This window comes from Sus scrofa, chromosome 4 (assembly GCF_000003025.6).
Source record: "Sus scrofa isolate TJ Tabasco breed Duroc chromosome 4, Sscrofa11.1, whole genome shotgun sequence".
Classification (NCBI taxonomy): domain Eukaryota; kingdom Metazoa; phylum Chordata; class Mammalia; order Artiodactyla; family Suidae; genus Sus; species Sus scrofa.
In genome coordinates, this window is record NC_010446.5 from 115715775 (window position 1) to 115736348 (window position 20574).

General features: G+C 32.1%; 1 protein-coding gene across 1 annotated transcript in view; it reads left to right on the forward strand.

Moving 5' to 3' along the window:
* The window catches only part of COL11A1 (collagen type XI alpha 1 chain), a 203299-nt gene that overhangs the window by 77394 nt on the left and 105331 nt on the right, over window positions 1-20574 (forward strand). Inside the window, 16 exon segments of the mRNA XM_001929372.7 lie at window positions 626-709; window positions 2774-2830; window positions 6701-6754; window positions 9589-9642; window positions 9756-9809; window positions 9976-10029; window positions 11241-11294; window positions 11407-11451; window positions 12917-12970; window positions 13433-13477; window positions 13698-13751; window positions 14247-14291; window positions 15550-15603; window positions 16666-16710; window positions 18149-18202; window positions 18288-18332. Coding sequence (XP_001929407.6) covers window positions 626-709; window positions 2774-2830; window positions 6701-6754; window positions 9589-9642; window positions 9756-9809; window positions 9976-10029; window positions 11241-11294; window positions 11407-11451; window positions 12917-12970; window positions 13433-13477; window positions 13698-13751; window positions 14247-14291; window positions 15550-15603; window positions 16666-16710; window positions 18149-18202; window positions 18288-18332 — 852 coding nt within the window.

The window sequence follows — 20574 nt, forward strand, 5'->3', positions numbered from 1 at the left end:
ATTTCCCAAAGTCTGAGGGAAAAAAACATGTTCATCCATTTAAATGTAATTAAGTTTCAAGTAATAATAATGTAGAGTGAGAATTTATTCATACTGCATTTTGAGTTAAAATTAAAAAGGATCCTTAGCATTTTATAGAAGGATGCAGGAAGGATCAGTTTCCTAGTACAATTATTTAAGAAAGGGTAAATGACATGAATCTATCTCAAGATTTCCTCTGTGTTATAGAGATTCCAAAAGTTTTGCTAAACAAAATAGCCAATGATCTATAACCACTATCGTCCTTCATGCATTTAGAATTTTTACAAATGAGTAAATAGAATGGGTAGTATTTGTGCAGGTAAAGGAATGGATAATGGCTTATTCTAGAGTTTTCAAAACTTGCGGAATTTAGCATTGTAAGTCTCTAGTCTCTTCTAAAAGTGGTAAAGCATGATCTAGAAAACTTCCATGGTGGACAGAAGGAAAATTTTTTCAAAACATCTAGATCTCATGATTCATGACAAGTTATCTTGGACTTTTATAAATCCTACCATTTTAAGTCAGCATTTTTTAATCTAATAATAAGGCTCCTACTTGACAGAGTCTGATTTTGACCTTTTGTATGTTATTATCTTTTTTTTAGTTTCGTTATGGTGGCGATGGTTCCAAAGGACCAACCATCTCTGCTCAGGAAGCTCAAGCCCAGGCGATTCTTCAGCAGGCTAGGGTAAGAAAGGATAATTGTGTATTCTCATAACCTGACTGTGTGTCAAATGTGTGTGTGTCTGTGTGTGTGTGAGAGAGAGAGAGAAGGAGACGGAGTGTTTGTGTGTGATTGAGAGAATGTGTGTGTGTGTCTGGAGGATGCACTATTATGAGATGGAGAAAATGCTAAGATAATTATTTTTCCAGTAGCAATATTTTCTTTAATTGAATATTAAAGTTACATGACTAACTCTTGCAATATTTCTGTATGTAAGTCTGGCAAAAACACATAAACCATAACACAAAAATTTTCTAATTTTTTTTTCAAAGAGTACTGAGGGCTTTATATGTAGCACTCATTATCTTTCACGTCTAGTTTTTCCTGCTAAGGCGTACATCAGTTGTCAGTGAATAGAGTTAGAGGATAAAGTTTAAAATAATTTTCCGCCTAATCAGATATTATTCAGATATCCAAAATAATCCAGAAAATTAAATTTCTTAGATATTCTTCTATAGGAAAGACACCTTCAAATATGTATTCTAAGCCCTAGTCACTGTAATATATCATAGCTTTACAAAAATCCATTTAGTTATAATTCTTTGTTAGTTAAAAGCTTATATTATCTGTATACTTATAAAACATATAATTACATTTATTTTAAAGATTGGCTCCAATGCAATTAAAATATACATAAGGAAATTTAAAAAATGGACCAGGAAAGAGTTGAAAGTCATGTAAAACTTTTATTCATAGTATAGTATTTTTTTTTTTGTTTTCACAAGGAAGAAGAAAATAAAGGGCTTACAGTTGGTGTGGGCATGGGTACCGGCTTCCTAAGTAATATAAATCATTTCAGTGGTAACTTTTTATTTATCATCATAAAAGGATTAGGAGTGCATAAATTATCTGAAAACATAAGTTTCTTAATCTGAAAGATGACATTGTTGGTTATATAATTTATAAAGACAATGAAAAATTTAAATATTTGTTTATTAGACCTTGGCATAATACAAATCTAAAAATATTTAAGTTGATTTACTAGTGATGATTACAGCTTCTCTTATAAATTATATTACTTCAAACAAATTTTAGGTAATTATTTGAGCTTAAATAGTTTATGAGGCCCCTGAATTCCTAATTTTATTAGTCCTTTTAACCTACTTGGAAATAGGTAGCAAGCATTATAATTCCAATTTTTCAGATATTTAATCTCAAGGATTAAGAAGTGTATTGTCAAAACTCATGGTGAGTCAGTAGTGAAATTTTGGAGATCTACTGTTTTCATCTCACGCACTTTCCTAATTGATTTTACATATCATTCCTATTACAATATTATTTTTTATGTCTGTTTCGATAATCTAAGAATTCATCTTTTGGAATCACTAATATTCAAAAACAGCACTCCATACTAATTTAACATGTATTAAATATTTATCCTCTAGTTGTTCCAGCTTCTTAAGTATGCTAATTTCACATTTCTAATATTCAGTGTCAATAGTGCATGTAATCCGTCTATCATGCCTATGATTCTACAAAATAAATGTATTTTTCTATAAAGCACTAAATTTGAGATTTATTAAAATAAGTATATTATCATAACACTTTCGATCAGTTTTGCTCTTTTGCTGTCTTGAATTGTCATCATGTTTCCTAAAATATTACTAGAAAACTTTGAATTAAAGCACCTCAAATTTTTACATCTTAAAGTATTTTCAGTAAGAACTGCACCTACATATTTCAGAGAAGTCTATGCATTATTCTGAATGTACTTTGGAGTAGAAAAATTATTAGGTATAAATTTCTTCTAAATTTATGTTAACTTTTGTCATTGAATAGATCACAATATATGGTACAAGTCTGTATATAAATTATAATAGTTTAAAAAAGGCCCGATATTTATTAGGTCTTTGTAATTTCTAGAAACTTGTGATTCTCCAGTAATCAAGCAGTCATTCTACTATGCAGCTATTGTGCCTGTGTTGATTATCTGTTACTTAGGGGTAACTCCTACAAGCGAATATTGTGGTTTATTTAATATGTTCATCCAGGAGGGCATTCCTGAGTTTGCTGTATTTTATTTTCTAGATTGCTCTGAGAGGTCCACCTGGTCCCATGGGTCTCACTGGAAGACCCGGTCCTGTGGTAGGTTGCCCAATGAGATAACATAAGTTTAAATTCCCATATCAGTATTTCCTGGTGCAACTTTGGTCTGGTGTTGTTTGGTCTGGCTGGTGAAATAGGGTAAATATATCTGCTTTGATTTTATTTCCATTAAAAAAAAATCTATTTGAATTCAGTCCTCAGTAAATTTTTTTTTGTTGTTCTTTTTAGGGCTGCACCCATGGCTTATGAAGGTTCCCAGGCTACAGTTTGAATTGGAGCTGCAGCTGCAAGCCCATGTCACAGTCACAGCAATGCCAGATCCTAGCCATGTCTGCAACCCACACCACACCTCATGGCAACAGCTCACGGCAACGCTGATCCTTAACCCACTGAGCAAGTCCAGGGATTGAACCTGCATCCTCATGAATACTAGTCAGATTGGTTTCTGCTGAGACACAGTGGGGACTCCAAGTCCTCAGTAAATTTTAATGAAAAGGTGGCAATGAAAAGTTTCCAAATCAAATAAATACAATGAAAAATATAAATGAATCATATTCCAACTATTAATTTTTCAAACTATAAATATAATTTATTTGCATAATACTTAGAGTTCTGAAATTAAATTTTATAGTAAATTCTTCTTAATTTTATGTTAAGCAGAATTCTTATTAAAAAGAAAATAATATTTGAGGCCATTGAAAATTATCCCATAATCTTAGGAGAAAGCAGGTGACTTGGCTTAAACTTTAAGTTGCCTCCAATATTCCATGAAGTGCTTCAGATAGTAGAGAAATTATTTTGTCTTTTAGAGACTCTTGGAAAATAAGTGTTTGATTTTCCTTGTAAGCTTACTAAGTTAATATATTCTATATATATATTTTAAATATTTTCAAATGTTTTGAAAATTACCAATTCTAAGCAGTATAACAATTCAAAAAAAAGATTCTTTTTAAGTCATATTTTGTTTTCTTAAGAGAAAAGAACATTGTAGGATTTCAACCTGAAATCTCATTGATTTTGAAATTAATGGAATAATTTCTATCTTAAGTATGTTTTTTAATATAAAACCTGTAACATGCTTTCATATAATCTTAGAGCCTCCATATGCTTTATTAAAATAATGATTATTTATAGAAATTTATTACTCTGAACATTAAAATGTTATCTTTGATTTAGTAAACACATCAAAACTATTTTATTTAATTTTGAATCAATTAAATAGTCTTCTAATTATTTAATCTGTTTTACCGATCTTATTAGGATTTAGTTTATTCAAGAGTTTGTTATGTACTTCTACATAAACTTATAGTTCTCTTAGTTCAATCTTGCAATTTTATAACTTTTCATATATTTTGAAGGACTTTACACTCCGCCATGAGCTCACGTGGAATATGTATTCTGACCATATGGTCCATCGATTTAAATTATACAGGTTTCTAAATGCATTATTATGTATTTATTATGTAGTTTTCCTGTTCTACCTTTCAAAATATAATAGGGAACATGGAAGATTCTATTTCACTTAACAAAGGAAGAAATACAGTTATTATTTCTTTTCTTCTTAGTAATCACAAATTATATGACTGAGGAAAGTCATAAGTATGCTAGTGTTTTACAAATTTGGGGGCAGAAGAATTACCAGTATATTTTAACAGAGAAAGTTCCTGGGGCCTTGAACTTGAGACTCTGATGAGGCAGATTCAGAGTTGGAAATGGAAAACTATTTTTAATGAGTGCAGCAGTCTGATTCTCACGGTTAAGCATGTTTGTGAAACACTGCCTGTTGTTTAATTTAAAATATCTGTAAAGAATGTCTAAAATTGTATTTTCCTTTTCTTTTCTTTCTTTCTTTTTTTTTTTTTTTTTTTTTGTCTTTTGTTCTTTTAGGGCCGCACCCACAGCATATGGAGGTTCCCGGGCTAGAGGTCCAATTGGAGCCACAGCTGCCAGCCTATGCCACAGCCACAGCAATGCCGGATCCTAGCCGTGTCCGCAACCCATACCACAGCCCACGGCAACTACCAGATCCTCAACCCACTGAGTGAGGCCAGGGACTGAACCCACAACCCCATGGTTCCTAGTTGGATTCGTTTCCACTGAGCCACAATGGGAACTCCTAAAATTGTATTTTCCAAAGGAATTTTTCTACTTAAGTGTCCTGACAAACACAAGCCTAGTGGATCTGTAAAGGTTAAGGGTGGTGATGAGCAGAACCAATGAAGACTTGAAAGCAGTTACTGTTTTCACCAGCCATTAAGGGTCAGCCATGAACAGCATGTTGATAAGAAGAAAATATTGACAACATGTACAGATTCTCAGTGTAAGAGCCAAGATTAATTGATTTTACTACCTAAATTTATGTTATAGAAAGTTTTAGCTTTTTAAAATATAAAAGGTAGGCATTGCAAGAAAAAAATCTTGTTTCTTTTCACCATTTTCTCTTTTGTTATCCTTTGTCCCAAAACATCAAATTATTACAGACTTTTAAAAATCTTAATTCTAGTGTCTAAGAATATTTTAAATATTAAGATTATAAAAAGAAACAATATATTAAGACATAAATATGTACATTCATCCAATGAGAAATTCCTTTATTCAGTTATTTCCCAATTGCTTTTATAGACAAAAGATCTATAAATAAAATATTCAAGAAATGTGAAAATGTTCTCTTTCCCTGTTCTATTACTGTCGAGTATTGAATAGCAATTTAAAAAATAAGTGCTCAAGTAATTATAAAATGTTGAGTAGGTAGTGCTTATGTACAGAAGATATAATATAGTAAACTAATTAAAAATAAATTGACTGTTCTTTAATTGCATTCACTTCTGTGATTAATTGTATGATTTAATGTAAAACCACAGTTTTTCTCTTGAAGAAATTAGTAGAGAAAATTCTTAATTAGAAGTTTGAAAGTCATCATTCTTGTAATTTTCAAGGTTAGAATATTCATGTTATTTCACTTGCCATAGCTTTGGCAGTCGTATTGATAGTTATTTTACTTTAGAGCCACTAGGAGTCTCTATATACCTAACATTTTCAGGCTTAGCATAATTTTAACCTTTTTGTACTTCAAGTCAATGTAGTATTTAATTGACTCTGTATTGATTTAAATAAATCAGAAACTTCTTAAACACACAAAGTATACTTTGGCATGAAGCAACTGTTATCACCATGTTCAATTTAAATGTTCTAAAGCTTTTTAGGAGGGTAAATGGCCTAGTATTTATTTTTTGAAATGCACAACACTTTTACAAAGTGATTTTATATTTTTTCAAGTTAATGTGCCAGGTTTTGTTGCACTTTTTGAATTACATAAATATTTGTAAGAGGCATTTGTCATAAGGACTTATTCTCCGAAGGAAAGATAACTCAGACCAATCTAGGAAAAAATGCTTTGACATTATTTCGGGAAAATTATAGTGACATAATTTTAATTATAGTGACATCTGTTTTTGACATTTTATTGCTATAGAATTCAGTGTCTGAGAAATTTCTGAGTATAAAAGTATGAACATTATGCCAAGTTGTATAAATGGATTCAATATGTACCCAATTCTGTAAAAATGTGTTTCCTCTAGCACTCTATTGCAGCACAATGATAAATAATTCTTTGTATATCATCACAAGTGCTTTGATGGCACACACTTTAAAGAACATTTCAACACGATTTCATGAGACTGGCTCCTGCGTAATTATCAGTAAAATATAGACTTTCAAATATAGCTCACTGGAATATAGTCAAAGTCTGAAATGTATTTCAATCAGAGGACTTGGAAATTTTATTGTATTAATTAATAAAATCATACTATTTGATGAAATGGATTTTGCATAATGTTTAACTATTTCACGTGAAAATGGCAGGACAAAAGTAGTTGGGGAATTGATTATACCTTCACTTTTTCTCTACAGGGGGGTCCTGGTTCATCTGGGGCCAAAGGCGAGAGTGGTGAACCAGGTCCTCAGGTAAAAATTAATCTATTTCATTTGTTTTATTTTTATTTATTTATTTATTTTTATAATGCAGCTCTGGCTTGTATTTAATTTTTTTTTTTTTTTTTTTTTTTTTTTTGGTCTTTTTAGGGCCGTCCCATGGCATATGGAGGTTCCCAGGCTAGGGGTCGAATCGGAGCTGTGGCGGCCGGCCTACACCACAGCCACAACAATGCGCAATCCAAGCCACTTCTGCAGCCTACACTACAGCTCACGGCAACGCCGGATCCTTAACCCAGGGTGCAAGGCCGGGAATTGAACGTGCATCCTCATGGATACTAGTCAGATTCGTTTCCGCTGAGCCATGATGGGAACTCCCCATTTGTTTTATTTTTGACTTCATATTAATTATTAGGGTAATTGAAGTATCTACCATCTGCTGTACTGGCAAAGAAATTGCTTACATTACCTTTAAGCTCACTTCACCTTCTTTAATTGAAAAATCTCTAATTGTCAGTTGACTCCCAATAACTTGACTAATTTAAACAATATTAAAAGAAGATAATAAGCTAGGATGGGAAAGTCCTAATAGTAAAAGGTCTTCAGAATGTTAAATTGCCTTGAGATTATACAGAGCAGAGCAGAACTATTACAATTGTACTTATAGTAGCCCTGCCCCAAGCCCAAGATATTTTCTGGTGAGAATAAACCTAGTAAATTCTCTCAGGAAGGATATTTGATATACTAAAAGAAGCTGACTTTGAGCCCCTTGTAGAGTTGAGGAAATTAGGAGAAATTGAGAACATCTGAGCTGGAATTCTTAAAATGATCTTAGATTATATTTATATGGTGCTAAATTTAAAAGTATTATTTTTCTTTTAATGGTAATAAGTAGAGACATTTATTAAGAAGCCATTATGAAATATACTTATTCTAGAAAACAGAAAAACAAAATGTGATGTATTTTTTAAGATATTCCTTTTTAATGGAAATGCTTTCTAATATACTCAAACATATAAATTCATTTTGGGCTGCAGCAGCTCTTAAGTGGATATCCAACTTTTGGAAAACTTTAAAAAGATAGTTTTATTTTAACAATATTATAATATAAAATTGAATTTGAACACCCATACAAATTCTTTATATCACCACTGCAATCATTAGGATAGAGAAAAATTCTATAACCCCAAAGAGTTTCTTGGTGCCACTTTCAATCACATCTTCCTCCCACTCCAATACCATATCTGATTTTCATCACCACAGTTTTGTATTTCCGAAAATACTGTACAAATGAAATTTTGTGTTATTTAATATTTGATACTGGCTTCTTTCACTCAACATAATGCCTTTAGGATTTGTTGCAGCTGATGAGTGCATCAGTAGTTTATTCCTTTTTGTTGTTGGGTAGCATTCCTTTGTATGGAATGGATGCACCACAGTTTATTTTGAAATGAGAAAATTTCCCTCCAAATTGAGAAAGATATTTAGGTGACACAGAATGTGGCAGCCTTCCTGTTCATGCTTGTTTAATGTTGCCATAAAGGGATGGAAAGCAATTGTACCTTAACTTAGAATTGCGTAAAATTTTGATAGGTCCCTACTTGAAAAGTTAGAAAGTTTAATCTTTTGCAAAGTTTATGAACTTCTGGATCAAACTCACCTCTTTACAAAATAGGTGAATCTGAAAGCATACTGAAGTTGTTTTCATGGACTTTGCAGTTTTCCTTAATTTCTTAAGTCCAGAGAGATGCAATATCAAATGAAGGATTATTTTCATTAAAAACTAAGATTTGTCCTATTATTATTGTCCCTTGCCTTCCAGCTATGGTGTAAGGCAGAGTTTTCTTGTTAAAATATTTTTTAAAAGCTATATTCTTTTAACCTCTTATTATTAGACAACCTTAATTTCATATATCTGTAATCAATATTTCACAGTGACCATAAGAATTATCTGTAATTTCAAGTGTGTATTACATTTTCTATTACACTCATTACATGCATACTATTTAAATTAACTTAAAAGGGGTATAATTAATTAAATACAAAGACTATACAATATTTATACTGGAACTGCATTTGATCTATTATTAGCTGAGTCATTTTATTTAAAAATATGTATATCAAGTCACACGTAAGACTTTATATATTAATATAACTACATTGTACTGCTTCAAGAAAGATATCGAGACCCTTTAAACTGTAATCTGACATGGCATGGTTCCAGTCATTAATTTGCATTAGGGATGGCCAGCTCATCCTCCAGCATTTTGTAGTTAACTGAAAAGAATGTGTACCAGGCACTGTGCTAAATTGTAGGAGTATAATGGAGAAGAAGATTTAGTCCAAAACCATATCAGTTAATAGTTTAATGAGAGGTTCAACTATGAAAAAAGTCAATTATAATCCAATGTGATACCTGCAATAAAAGAATAAATATCTAGAAGACACTTATTATTAGATTTCCAAAAAATGAAGGGAAAGGTTAAGGCAAAAGAGGTGAGGAAAGAAATGGATGATTAAAAGCATTTTCGGTCAAGGCAAGTGTAAAATCCTTAAGGTTCTGAGAACAGGAGTAGTTGAAGATTTTTTTAATGTTTAAAATATCACTTTATATTGCTTCTGTTTAAATGTAATCACATGTCTCTATGACAATAAAATGTATGACTTTCTTGGCAAGAAGTCCTTTAGAAAAATTGATTCTCTTTTCTGCTTTATCTGGACTTTTACAAAAGAAATAATTTTCTTGTGTTTAAAATGATTAAGGTAAGGCCAAGAAGATATAAATTCATAAAACCATTTCTCTCAATGCGATTGAGTTATTGATCAAGAATTCCATAGAATTAATTAACTGTGATGTTTCCATGTAGGGCCCTCGTGGTGTCCAAGGTCCTCCTGGTCCGACAGGAAAACCTGGAAAAAGGGTATGATCGGTTTTCACTGTGCATTTGAGGGCCTCTGAAGTCATGTTTTTCTGTTGTCTTACTCTGTGGGTGCCAGAATCCCATTTGCTTAGTCATGTTCTCGATGTTATCAGGGCCGTCCTGGTGCTGATGGAGGAAGAGGAATGCCAGGAGAACCTGGGGCGAAGGTCAGGAGTTCATCTCATATGTTTGTGTATTCAGATCTTGTAACTCAGGTCACCCCTGACAGTTTTGTATTTTCAAATCAAGTTTCTTGATAATGAAATAATATTTTACATTCAAATAACAGTACAGTATTAGGCTGGGAATATGATGATGATGATGATTTTACAGGGGGATCGAGGATTTGATGGACTTCCAGGTCTGCCAGGTGACAAGGGTCACAGGGTAAGATATACCATTCTATTATTTTTTTTATGCAGAGGTGTTACAGGAATACTATGAAATACTTAGGAATTTATATACTTTAAGAAATAAGAAAGTTAAATATTTGTCAACTCATAAATTATTGCATCTACTAGATACTGGAAGAAAATGTAGAATTACAAATATATTCATATAGATTTAGACATTAGACATTAAAATATTCACTTTATGCAAACATAAGTTGAGGCAGAATCTGTATGCACATATATATGGAAAATATACTATTTATAGAACAAGTGTGAAAATTTAATTTTGCCTCTACTTTTTAGGTAATTGCCTTAAATTCCTTCTTACATTTTCTCTGTGGAAATATATTCAATGAAGGACCTCTACAGTCAGTCTGTCATGAATAGAACAATATACTGGACACTGTATTTTATTATACTGATTAAGTGGTTTCAGTAGAGATAGATGGCACAGGCTACTTCTTTGTAATAATTTGAGTTTGCAATCCAAGAGCTTCATAAGCAATGCAAGTGCATATAATTTACTAAGGCTTAACAAAACACAGTGTTGAAAGGCAATCCAGTCAGTGTTTTTGGTGGGAAATTAAGCAGAGATGTAGTGTCTCAAAAGTTCAGCTTTGGATCATCACATTTTTCTTCTCCAAAAGTTAAGAATGAAGTAAGGACAACTTTTAGAAAAACTGGAGAACATGACAAAATAGAAAGATAAAAGAGAACCCTGTGAAAGTCTAGCAAGATTTTTAGTGTGTGCCTATCACATGTTGAGAAAAATATATATTTTTTTAAAAGTACAAAATTTCTTTAGTTTTCTAGAGTTGTGCTGATTTAATAAGAATTATTTTTAAAGTGGAAAAAATAGTTAAATAAAACTTACCAAAGTGTATCTATGTTTAAGACAAGCCTCAGCAAAACAATAGTTTTCTAAATGGTTCAGTTGGTAGTAATTAAATGTCTGAAGTTATTTTGGGTATTTTTTTAAACCGTTTTGTTTTTAAAATTGAGGGAACATTTCTTCCTAGCATACTGATATATAATGGTAAATAATGTAAAATTATGGTTTATCTTTAGAGTGTCCTAAAGAGGGAAAATAAACCATAGTTTTTTTCTGGCAAATGTTCTATTATATTTGGTGGGATAGTTGTAGGGTATACTTTTAAATGTTCTGCTTTATTTTATATTCTCATTATATTTGGATTTATTTAATAGGGTGAACGAGGTCCCCAAGGTCCTCCTGGTCCTCCTGGTGAAGATGGAATGAGGGTATGTCAAACTTCATTTCCTTTAAGGCATATTTAAAATTAACAGAACAAAATCATGTTGAACTTTCCATTGTCTGATTGTATCGCCTTCCCCTTCATTTTATCTGTCACAGGGAGAAGATGGAGAAATAGGACCAAGGGGTCTTCCAGGTGAAGCTGTAAGCAACTTTCTCATTTTCTTTTCAAATAACACCCTGTGTTGGAGGAATAGTGACTGGTGTTGCATATGTAGACTCAATAATAAACTCAGGTGACTATTGCAGTTTATCTAAGCTAACCAGATGATGCTTATGTGAAAAAACTTTTAATACCTAGAATTCCAGAAAAAGGCTTAGACAAATTGAGAGAAAAAAATGTGGGATATAACAACTTGTTAACCAAGGAATCTTACTTTGTTTTTGTTGCTGCTTCTTTGTTTTGTTTGTGTTTATATATATATATATATATATATATATATATTCAATAGTTCTGGAATCTATTTATATACAAATTAATCTTATTATCAGAAGAAACAAGAAAGGTGCTTAGTATATACCTGATATACCGATAATATATCATTTTTCCCAGAGTTCCCGTCGTGGCTTAGTGGTTAACGAATCCAACTAGGAACCATGAGGTTGCGAGTTCGATCCCTGCCCTTGCTCAGTGGGTTAAGGATCCAGCGTTGCCATGAGCTGTGGTGTAGGTTGCGGATGTGGCTCGGATCCCACGTTGCTGTGGCTCTGGCCTAGGCCGGTGGCTGCAGCTCCGATTGGACCCCTAGCCTGGGAACCTCCATATGCTTCGGGAGTGGCCCAAGAAATGGCAAAAAGACAAAAAAAAAAAAAAAAAAAAAAAAAAAATCGTTTTTCCCACTGAAATTTACAAATGAGGAAACTGAATTGGGGAGATTTATCCAAAGCTAGTTAATCAAAAAACCAGGCTAGTGGCAGGCCTCCTAATTTTAGTCTTAATTTGCCACATTTTAGAGCCTATCAACAAAAGGTATAGTAGCTCAAGTGAATATGAGGGACAGTAAATCATTGTATTGATTTTTCTAAAGAAGGAGGAAAAATGGAGGATGGGGAAGAAGAAGAGAAAAAGTAGATTGTTTAAATAGTAACTTAAAAATCAAGAGAATGGTTTCTATAATTCTGCTAATAGAGTTATCCAGCTTTTTGTTTCTTTCTCCCCGTAAAATATTCTCTCAAGATAGCATTTACCTAAATGTAAAATAAATGAGAATCGGGTCTGTTCTATTTATGTAGTCTATCTGATTGAATAATAAGATTTAATAAGATTCAGTGCTGCTACTCAAATTGGAAAATGACGCAAAGTGACTTATTGGAAGCACCGAAATGTTTCCTATTTTTAAAATTTCCCAAGTGATTCATATGTAAATTTATAGAATCAAAGATAGAGTTCCTGTACTAGAGACTCACTTATTTATTTTGGCTTTCGGGTAAGTATAAACACTACATATTTTCGTCATATAAACACAGTGTTTTAAACTTTGCTCTTGGTGTATTATAAGAAGATGAACAAATACTTTTAGTCTGAACATGACATTAAAATTTGTTTAAAATAAGAGGTGTGTTTTGAGCCCATTTCTTCTGAAAAAATGTGTTTTTCTTTTCCTTTTAGGGTCCACGAGGTTTGCTGGGACCAAGGGGAACACCAGGACCTACAGGACAGCCTGTATGTATTGTTGAAAACAGTCAAGATTTTCTAGGGAAAGCTTGTTCTTTAAACCCCAGAAGCTGTGAAAGCTTTCAGTAGACAGCCAAGGGTTTACAGCCCTGTTACACCCTAAGACCTCATGATCCTGCCTGTCATTTTAACTGATCACTCCTCACTCCATCCGCTTCTTTCTTTACTCTTTTAGTACATCTGTTTTATTGTTTCATGTTTAGTTTATCTAATGTATTATTTTATTGTGTGTTTCTCACCACACAACAGAAAATGCTGCTGGGTTGGCTCATGGACATGTGGAGGAACAGTATAGACCTTGCTTTTTCCCTCTTTTCCATTGAGTCTACAATGATTTTTAGCCACCCTAGTCTAGTGGTCGGCATGCTGATGGATTAGTCTTTTAAATTTTCTGTTGTAATTTCTAAACTAGTAAATACTCATACATATTTATTTTTTTTTTAATTTAAGGGCATTGCAGGTGTAGATGGCCCCCCAGGACCAAAAGGGAACATGGTAGGTAAAAACAGCCTTAACATAACTCCTTTCTGCAGTCTAACTACCAACAAACCATGTTTGTTATTAAATCTAAAATTAGGGTTCCTTACAATATTTTGCAAGATTTTCCAGATTTTCTGTAGGGAAACCTGATGCAGGGACTATTTTTCAATTGAGAAGGAAAAACCTATGATGTGAAATAGTTCCATTAAAGACTCTTTATGTTTTCCTATGGCAGGGTCCGCAGGGGGAGCCTGGACCTCCAGGTCAGCAAGGAAATCCAGGACCTCAAGTAAGTCTCATCCATCAGAGCTTTTTGAGATAATGGGGCAAGATGGTACCTTTTTATAGGAAAATTGACAGCCTCAGATTTTTCTATGTAGGCCTAAGTGTTTATATTGTGAGTATAGGAACATCATTCTTTTTTTTTTTTTCCTTTTAAAAAAATTGAGCTAATCTGCAGACCCTCTTTCTTCCAAGAGAAAAATGAGTCACTCAGTGTTCATGGAATACCAGGTTGAATAACCACACCTGCAGTGGCATTCTGAAAAGGATCACATTACAGTCCTGCTGACAAAAGAGTAGCTTGTGTAAAACTCCTCATAGCATTGAAAAACTTTCTGGAGAATGTGGGGGGAATATATGTACACATACACACACACACACACACACGCACACACACACTTATAACTCATTTCATGTAAAATAGAAAGCCGTCATTACTTTTAAGAAATTGCATTCTTGTGATGTGATTCCTGACCTATGGAAATGAATTCTTTTAAAACAGGGTCTTCCTGGTCCACAAGGTCCAATTGGTCCTCCTGGTGAAAAAGTAAGTTAATCTGTTGTTCGAGTAATATCTGGTAAACAAGCTTGAGTTGTCAGCCTTAGGCAGGTATAAGGCTTTTGTTCTATTTTTGATAAGATATCTAGATGGCTCAGCACATAAAGAACTAATCTGGAGTTAAATCATGAAAGTAGAACGTGAACAGAAGTCATTCATATGTCTCTGAACTGTAAGTGATAACATTTCACAGAATTTCTATTTGGATAGCTTCCAAATGTGACATTCTCAGCTATATTATTAATTTCAGAAATGTGCTGATATGAGTGAATGTTTTCTCTCTTCTTTCTGTCCTCCTTTTATTTCTCATTATTTAAAAAATGCAATTAGCTTTGCTTGTGACAAAGGGTTTCTAGCAAGATCTAATTAAGAGAAAATTGTGACTTTATCATTGCCACCATTTCTCATGTATAAATGGCAAATGATGTTCTTGCTAATAACTCAATGTCTAGATCAAAACAAGAATAAATCTTTAATTAAAGAGATGTTTTTTTCCCCTATCTCTGCCAGATTTCCTAAGTAATATTTCCTGACCCCTATGGTTACAGAACATTGTTAACTAGTTTTTATTAATGTACTTATCCTCCTTATTTTTGTTGGTTTCCATGAATCTGTGATTTTTAAAAAAATTAATAGTTTTATTGGTGTTAATTTCACATCATAAGAATTTACTTATGTTAAGTGTAATGATTTTTACTAAATTTACAGAGTTGTGCCACAATCAGTATATATTTCAACTGTCACACATTAACTTTGGTTAATTTAACCATAATCCTAGATGGTATTTCATGGAATTGCTTGAGACTAAATATGAATACTATATATATAAATACATATTATATATTTTATATTGCTTAACATAGTGCCTAGAAACACAATAAATTTTAAGTATTTCATTAAAAACTTAAAAATATGACATTCATTCATTTAACTTAATTCCTGTTCCTATAGGGAAATTGTTTATTGGTATGCAAAAAATGAACCTAATTCGAAGTTAAATGACACATTTCAGACTACTAAACAGGATGAAAACTAGAATGTTTTACATGTGCTAACTTTGGTTTTATTTATCTTTAGATACCATTTCTTCTATATAATATTTTAAGAAGTATTTAGATGTTTATTGCTTATAGATAAAAGCCAGTGACTCAAGAATTTTATTAGCAGTATATTCCTATGTGCCAAGTCCAACTTTTTATTGTTTTCAATTTTTAACCTGAAATATTCTTTTCCTCTATTTGATTAGGGACCACAAGGAAAACCAGGGCTTGCGGGACTTCCTGGTGCTGATGGGCCTCCTGTAAGTAATCGTTACCTGATCATTAAAATTTCTACATATTATTTTGAAAAATATATTTCACATGTATTTTAGGAGTGATTGTATTAATTCAGTAATAAAAGCAAATTGAGCTCGTAATTCAACATTGATCTCTCTAAAGATGCCTTATCATCCTGTCACTTCCATATTGCAGAATATTTAAGGAGCTCCCAATGGTCTTTGGACCACTCTAGGCCAGAAGCTCATTTTTTCATACCACTCACTTTTCTCTTTGCATGCTCTACATTTTCCATCACTATACTTTTTATGTCTTTTTCTTTTCATAGAAAACACTTTTCCATTCTCCCTTTTCAAAGAATATATTTCTTGAGAGTCGTGAAATTTCATAAATTTTTTCAGACATCCTACTTGAAAATTCCTCTGCCTTAGGGATTTCCTACTTTTCTAGAAATACAGCAGTGCTTATTATATCTTATTGCGTAGTAATAAATAATGAAATTATGTAATCTCCACAGTTATTTTAAAACATTTGTTATTTATATTTCTTTTTTTCTCTTCAAACTTTTTACTCAGATCTAGGATATAAAAATTTTCATTCTGTCTCTACTTATTTTCATTGAATATAGTTGTATTGGAGCAATACATTTTTATTTACTGATTCTTGATGGCCTGATTGGTATTTATGATGTTGCTGTATTTTAAACTATCCCATTCACATGTCTTAATTGTCTTTTGAAGTTGCATGTATGATTATTTGATCAATATGCAAAATAGAAGTTAGAGTGAAACATCTTTATGTAAGACTAATTGTGACTAGGGTTGCATTGTTGGTAAAAAACATGTATGTTCTCCATGCTTTTCCCAATCTCTTTAAATACACTATGTAGTTGAAACATATCTATCTAATATAAGCTTATGTTTCCTTCCAAATGCCACAGTTTCTATTTAAAACCATACAAACTGATACAGAATGTTTTGAAATATTGAGTAAAACCTCAACAGACTGAAAACAGGAGAACAATTTCCTAATATAAACTACTGTTAATATTGCACCTCAATACTTTATATTTTTGATGAATGTAGGGTCACCCTGGAAAAGAAGGCCAGTCTGGAGAAAAGGGTTCTCTGGTATGTTACAAAGTATCCATTTAAATGTTCTGTCATCTTATCTCCTAGAGAAAATGCCTTATTTTGATAATTTCTGTGATATATATGTATATATTCTTCTACAGTCATTAAGATATTTGATTATTAGAAAATAAGTACCTGAGAGTAGTTGTACTCTACCTGTACTATGGCTTTACTTTCAAAAGAATTTTTGCTAAGATTTAGATATAAATCATGTTTCTATAATTACTTTTTATTTAGGGTATAAAAAAGGTTTTAGATAACTTTGAATTTTGTACTAGCAATTTGATAAATTAGACTAGCATTTAATTTCATTTTTTAAAAAATATTCTCATGATCAGGAATAAATCAGCATTCTGCATATATAGTATATGTGGAATAAATGATCACAAATAATAATAAAGATCTTGGATAAGAACTACTGAATACCATTAAAGTGTTTGTCATTTGAATTCCATCTGTGCATATTACTTTATGATAACTTTTATATAAGGGAAGATTAATTTGTAAGAACAGTATTATCAAAATATCTAAATAAAATATCAAAATAAAAATGTATTCAATGCTAATACTATTTTGGATTACAGTAGCAGGGGTAAGATCATGTTTATTTAGAGGTGCTACTTTTGGATTCTTTAAAATAGTCATCATTACTAACTATTATCTACTATACGATATTGTACATTATGAAATTAAATACTATATATTATTTACTCTAGGTATATGAATGAAATGGAGCTCCCTGTGGAAAATATATAATTTGATCACATTTTTAATGATATGAATGCTACATTTTATACCAGTTTTTGGTTAGAAATTATCATTTTGGTTAATCTACAATTGTTATAGACATTGAGGCTATTTATTAGATGGTTTCAGGCTTAGAAAATCAGTTATTAATTATATAATTATATTGTTTCACATAGTCATAATACTTTTCTTATTTTTAGCTTGAATACATAATGTAATAAATTTGGAATAGGTAGGGTTCTTCACATGATTTGATCATTAAATCTGATTTTAGAAACAAATGATAAACTGCCCAAGAAATCTTTACCAAAAGTGTGGAGTTCCCATCTGCACAGAAGAAACAAATCCGACTAGGAACCATGAGTTGCAGGTTCAATCCCTGGCCTCACTCAGTGGGTTAAGGATCCGGCGTTGCTGTGAACTGTGTTGTAGGTTCCAGACACAGCTTGGATCTGGCATTGCTGTGGCTGTATCTCCGATTGTACCCCTAGCCTGGGACCCTCCATATGCCATGGGTGCAGCCCTAAAAAGAAAAAAAAAGAAAAGAAAAAAGAAATCTTTACCAAAAGAAGAAAAATATTATAGCATCATATATTATTTGGTAAAATTATAAGGTGTGAATGAGGGATACTTCTAGTGCATTATGTATTATGCATTATGTATTTAAATTGCAGTGGGTCTTTTTCAGGGTCCTCCTGGCCCACAAGGTCCTATTGGCTACCCTGGTCCCCGAGGAGTAAAGGTAAATGTTAGTTTGTTTTTTCCTACATTATTTAATTTCAATGTAAAAAGACATAGTCATTTAATTCTTCTACTTTATTCCATAGGGAGCAGATGGTGTCAGAGGTCTCAAGGGCTCTAAAGGTGAAAAGGTAAAATATAATTTATTTAGGTGATTTTAATTGTATGTATTTATTACATAAAACATTTTAAATGTATTCAACAGGTATTCTGTTTCCCAAAAATATTGTGATTACTTTTATACTGGACAATGAAAGTCTGATTTTGTACTCTGTATCCTGGAAACTTATAAAAAGTCGTATCTGGGAGTAAGAACTAAATTATAGAAAAAAAGCAAAGTTATGTTATAGTTACAATCAATCCTGTATCCCTATTTTTTTTTCTTACGTGTTTAACTTTTGTAAATTATTAGGTTGGCCTTATGATTGGAGGTGTTATGATTGAATTGGATCCAATTATATATATTGATGACAGAGGAATGTTTATACCATTTTTTTCTCTACTGAAATACCCAAATATAAATTGAAATGAAGGGCCAAAAATGAAACTTAGAGGTACCGTGATTCAGTTGTGGGAAGAGGAAGTCTTCACATGTGCCACTGAATACGCAGCAAAGGTTTTCATGAGAAGGAAATAAACCAGATATGGAGTTTCCATTGTGGCTCCATGGTAACGAACTGACTGGTATCCATGAGGATTTGGGTTTGATCCCTGGCCTTGCTCAGTGGGTAAGGAACTGGCGTTGCTATGAGCTGTGGTGTAGGTCTCAGATGTAAGATGTGGCTTGGATCTGTCACTGATGTGGCTGCGGCTGCGGTGTAGGCTGGCAACTGCAGCTCCGATTCTACCCCAACTCTGGGAACTTCCATGTGCGGCAATTGCGTCCTCCCAAAAAAAGCAAAAACAAACAAACAAACAAAAACACAGGTAAAGGTGAGTGAAAGAATGTAGACTGTAAAATAAAGAGCATTTATAGTTGAATTTTATGAAGAAAACAAAATGGATATTTTTTTTCATGTAAATGTTTTATGTAAATGTAGAGTTCCCAAATCCTTCCATGATCATCATGTTGAAATGACGTTACTCAGAATTAGTTACTCAGAATCAGTATTGGATTAATTCTCACTGTATGAAATTAAAAATAAAAACAAGGTTAAGTATAAAATGTTAGTAGGTAAGGTGAGAAATATATGAAATACAAATCTTGATTTCAAGGATAACTCTTTATTCCTTTAGTCATAATATCAAATGCATCTTGAGTGGATTTGCTATTAGTGAGAAATAGATAATAAGAGATAGACTTATTATTTACATTTTATTTTATTTTTTGAACAAATAAAATAGATAACATACTGAGGCATTGTGAAAGTATAGTCAGTTCTATTGTGTGAAAAATGTCATTCATTTTAAATTAACAGCTACTTTGTTTCAAATCCCAGTTCATCTTGATCATCACTAATGAACAAGGTGTATTGTCTCCCTGAGCTGGCAATGGAGCATAGTGATGGTTTAGACAGTGTTGAACTTGTAATTCTTTGCAAGATGTTTATGCAAAAAAATATTGTTTCATTTTGGAATTTGAAATCTCAGTTTTTATTGGTGATACATTTAAGTATCAATTCAAGTTGGTTCTGTGGAATTAATGCCAACCTAGTATTTGTAGAGAAGGCAGTGTTTAAAGGAAAGACATTTAATTGAGATGGGAGATTTGTAAACTTTTTGGAAAGAAGGGTAGTGGCAATAGATGATTAATTAAGTGAGGAGAAACCCACTTCAGAGAAAAATAAATGTGTATTATTTATATGCAGGAAAGTGATTTGAGATTATTGCTTGAGTGTCATATGGTCTCAGAAGAAATAAGTAAATATGTAGAGAAAGAATTAAATTTTAAATTGAGAGTTATAAGTTCTTAGTTCTGATTTTAGTGCTCATACTATAACTAGACATGTAAATTTAGATCATTTACTTTCCGTAAGCCTTAGTTTAAGTCTGTAAAATGGGAATATTATCCTAAAAAACCTCTAAGGTATTTTTCAACTATACCTTTAATTGCATACCATATATTAATCTATTAAGAGATAACCTAGATTTAGAGAAATGTTATATAAATTTTAATAGAAGCTTTTTATAATAAGAATTTTTCCTATTTTCAAACTCTGTAAAGAACCATTAAATTATAATTAGTTTCAATGTACATTATTTATTTTGTTTTTCTGAATATATAACTTAATTGACGATTTATCTCATAAGAGATGAAGAGGGAGTTGAAACTGTTTTCTATTTACAAATAACAATATTAACTCAAGGTGAAATAGTGCATAGTGCCCTAACTAGAATAAAGTTCGCCATTGTTGAGACCCAGATTTGTTCCTT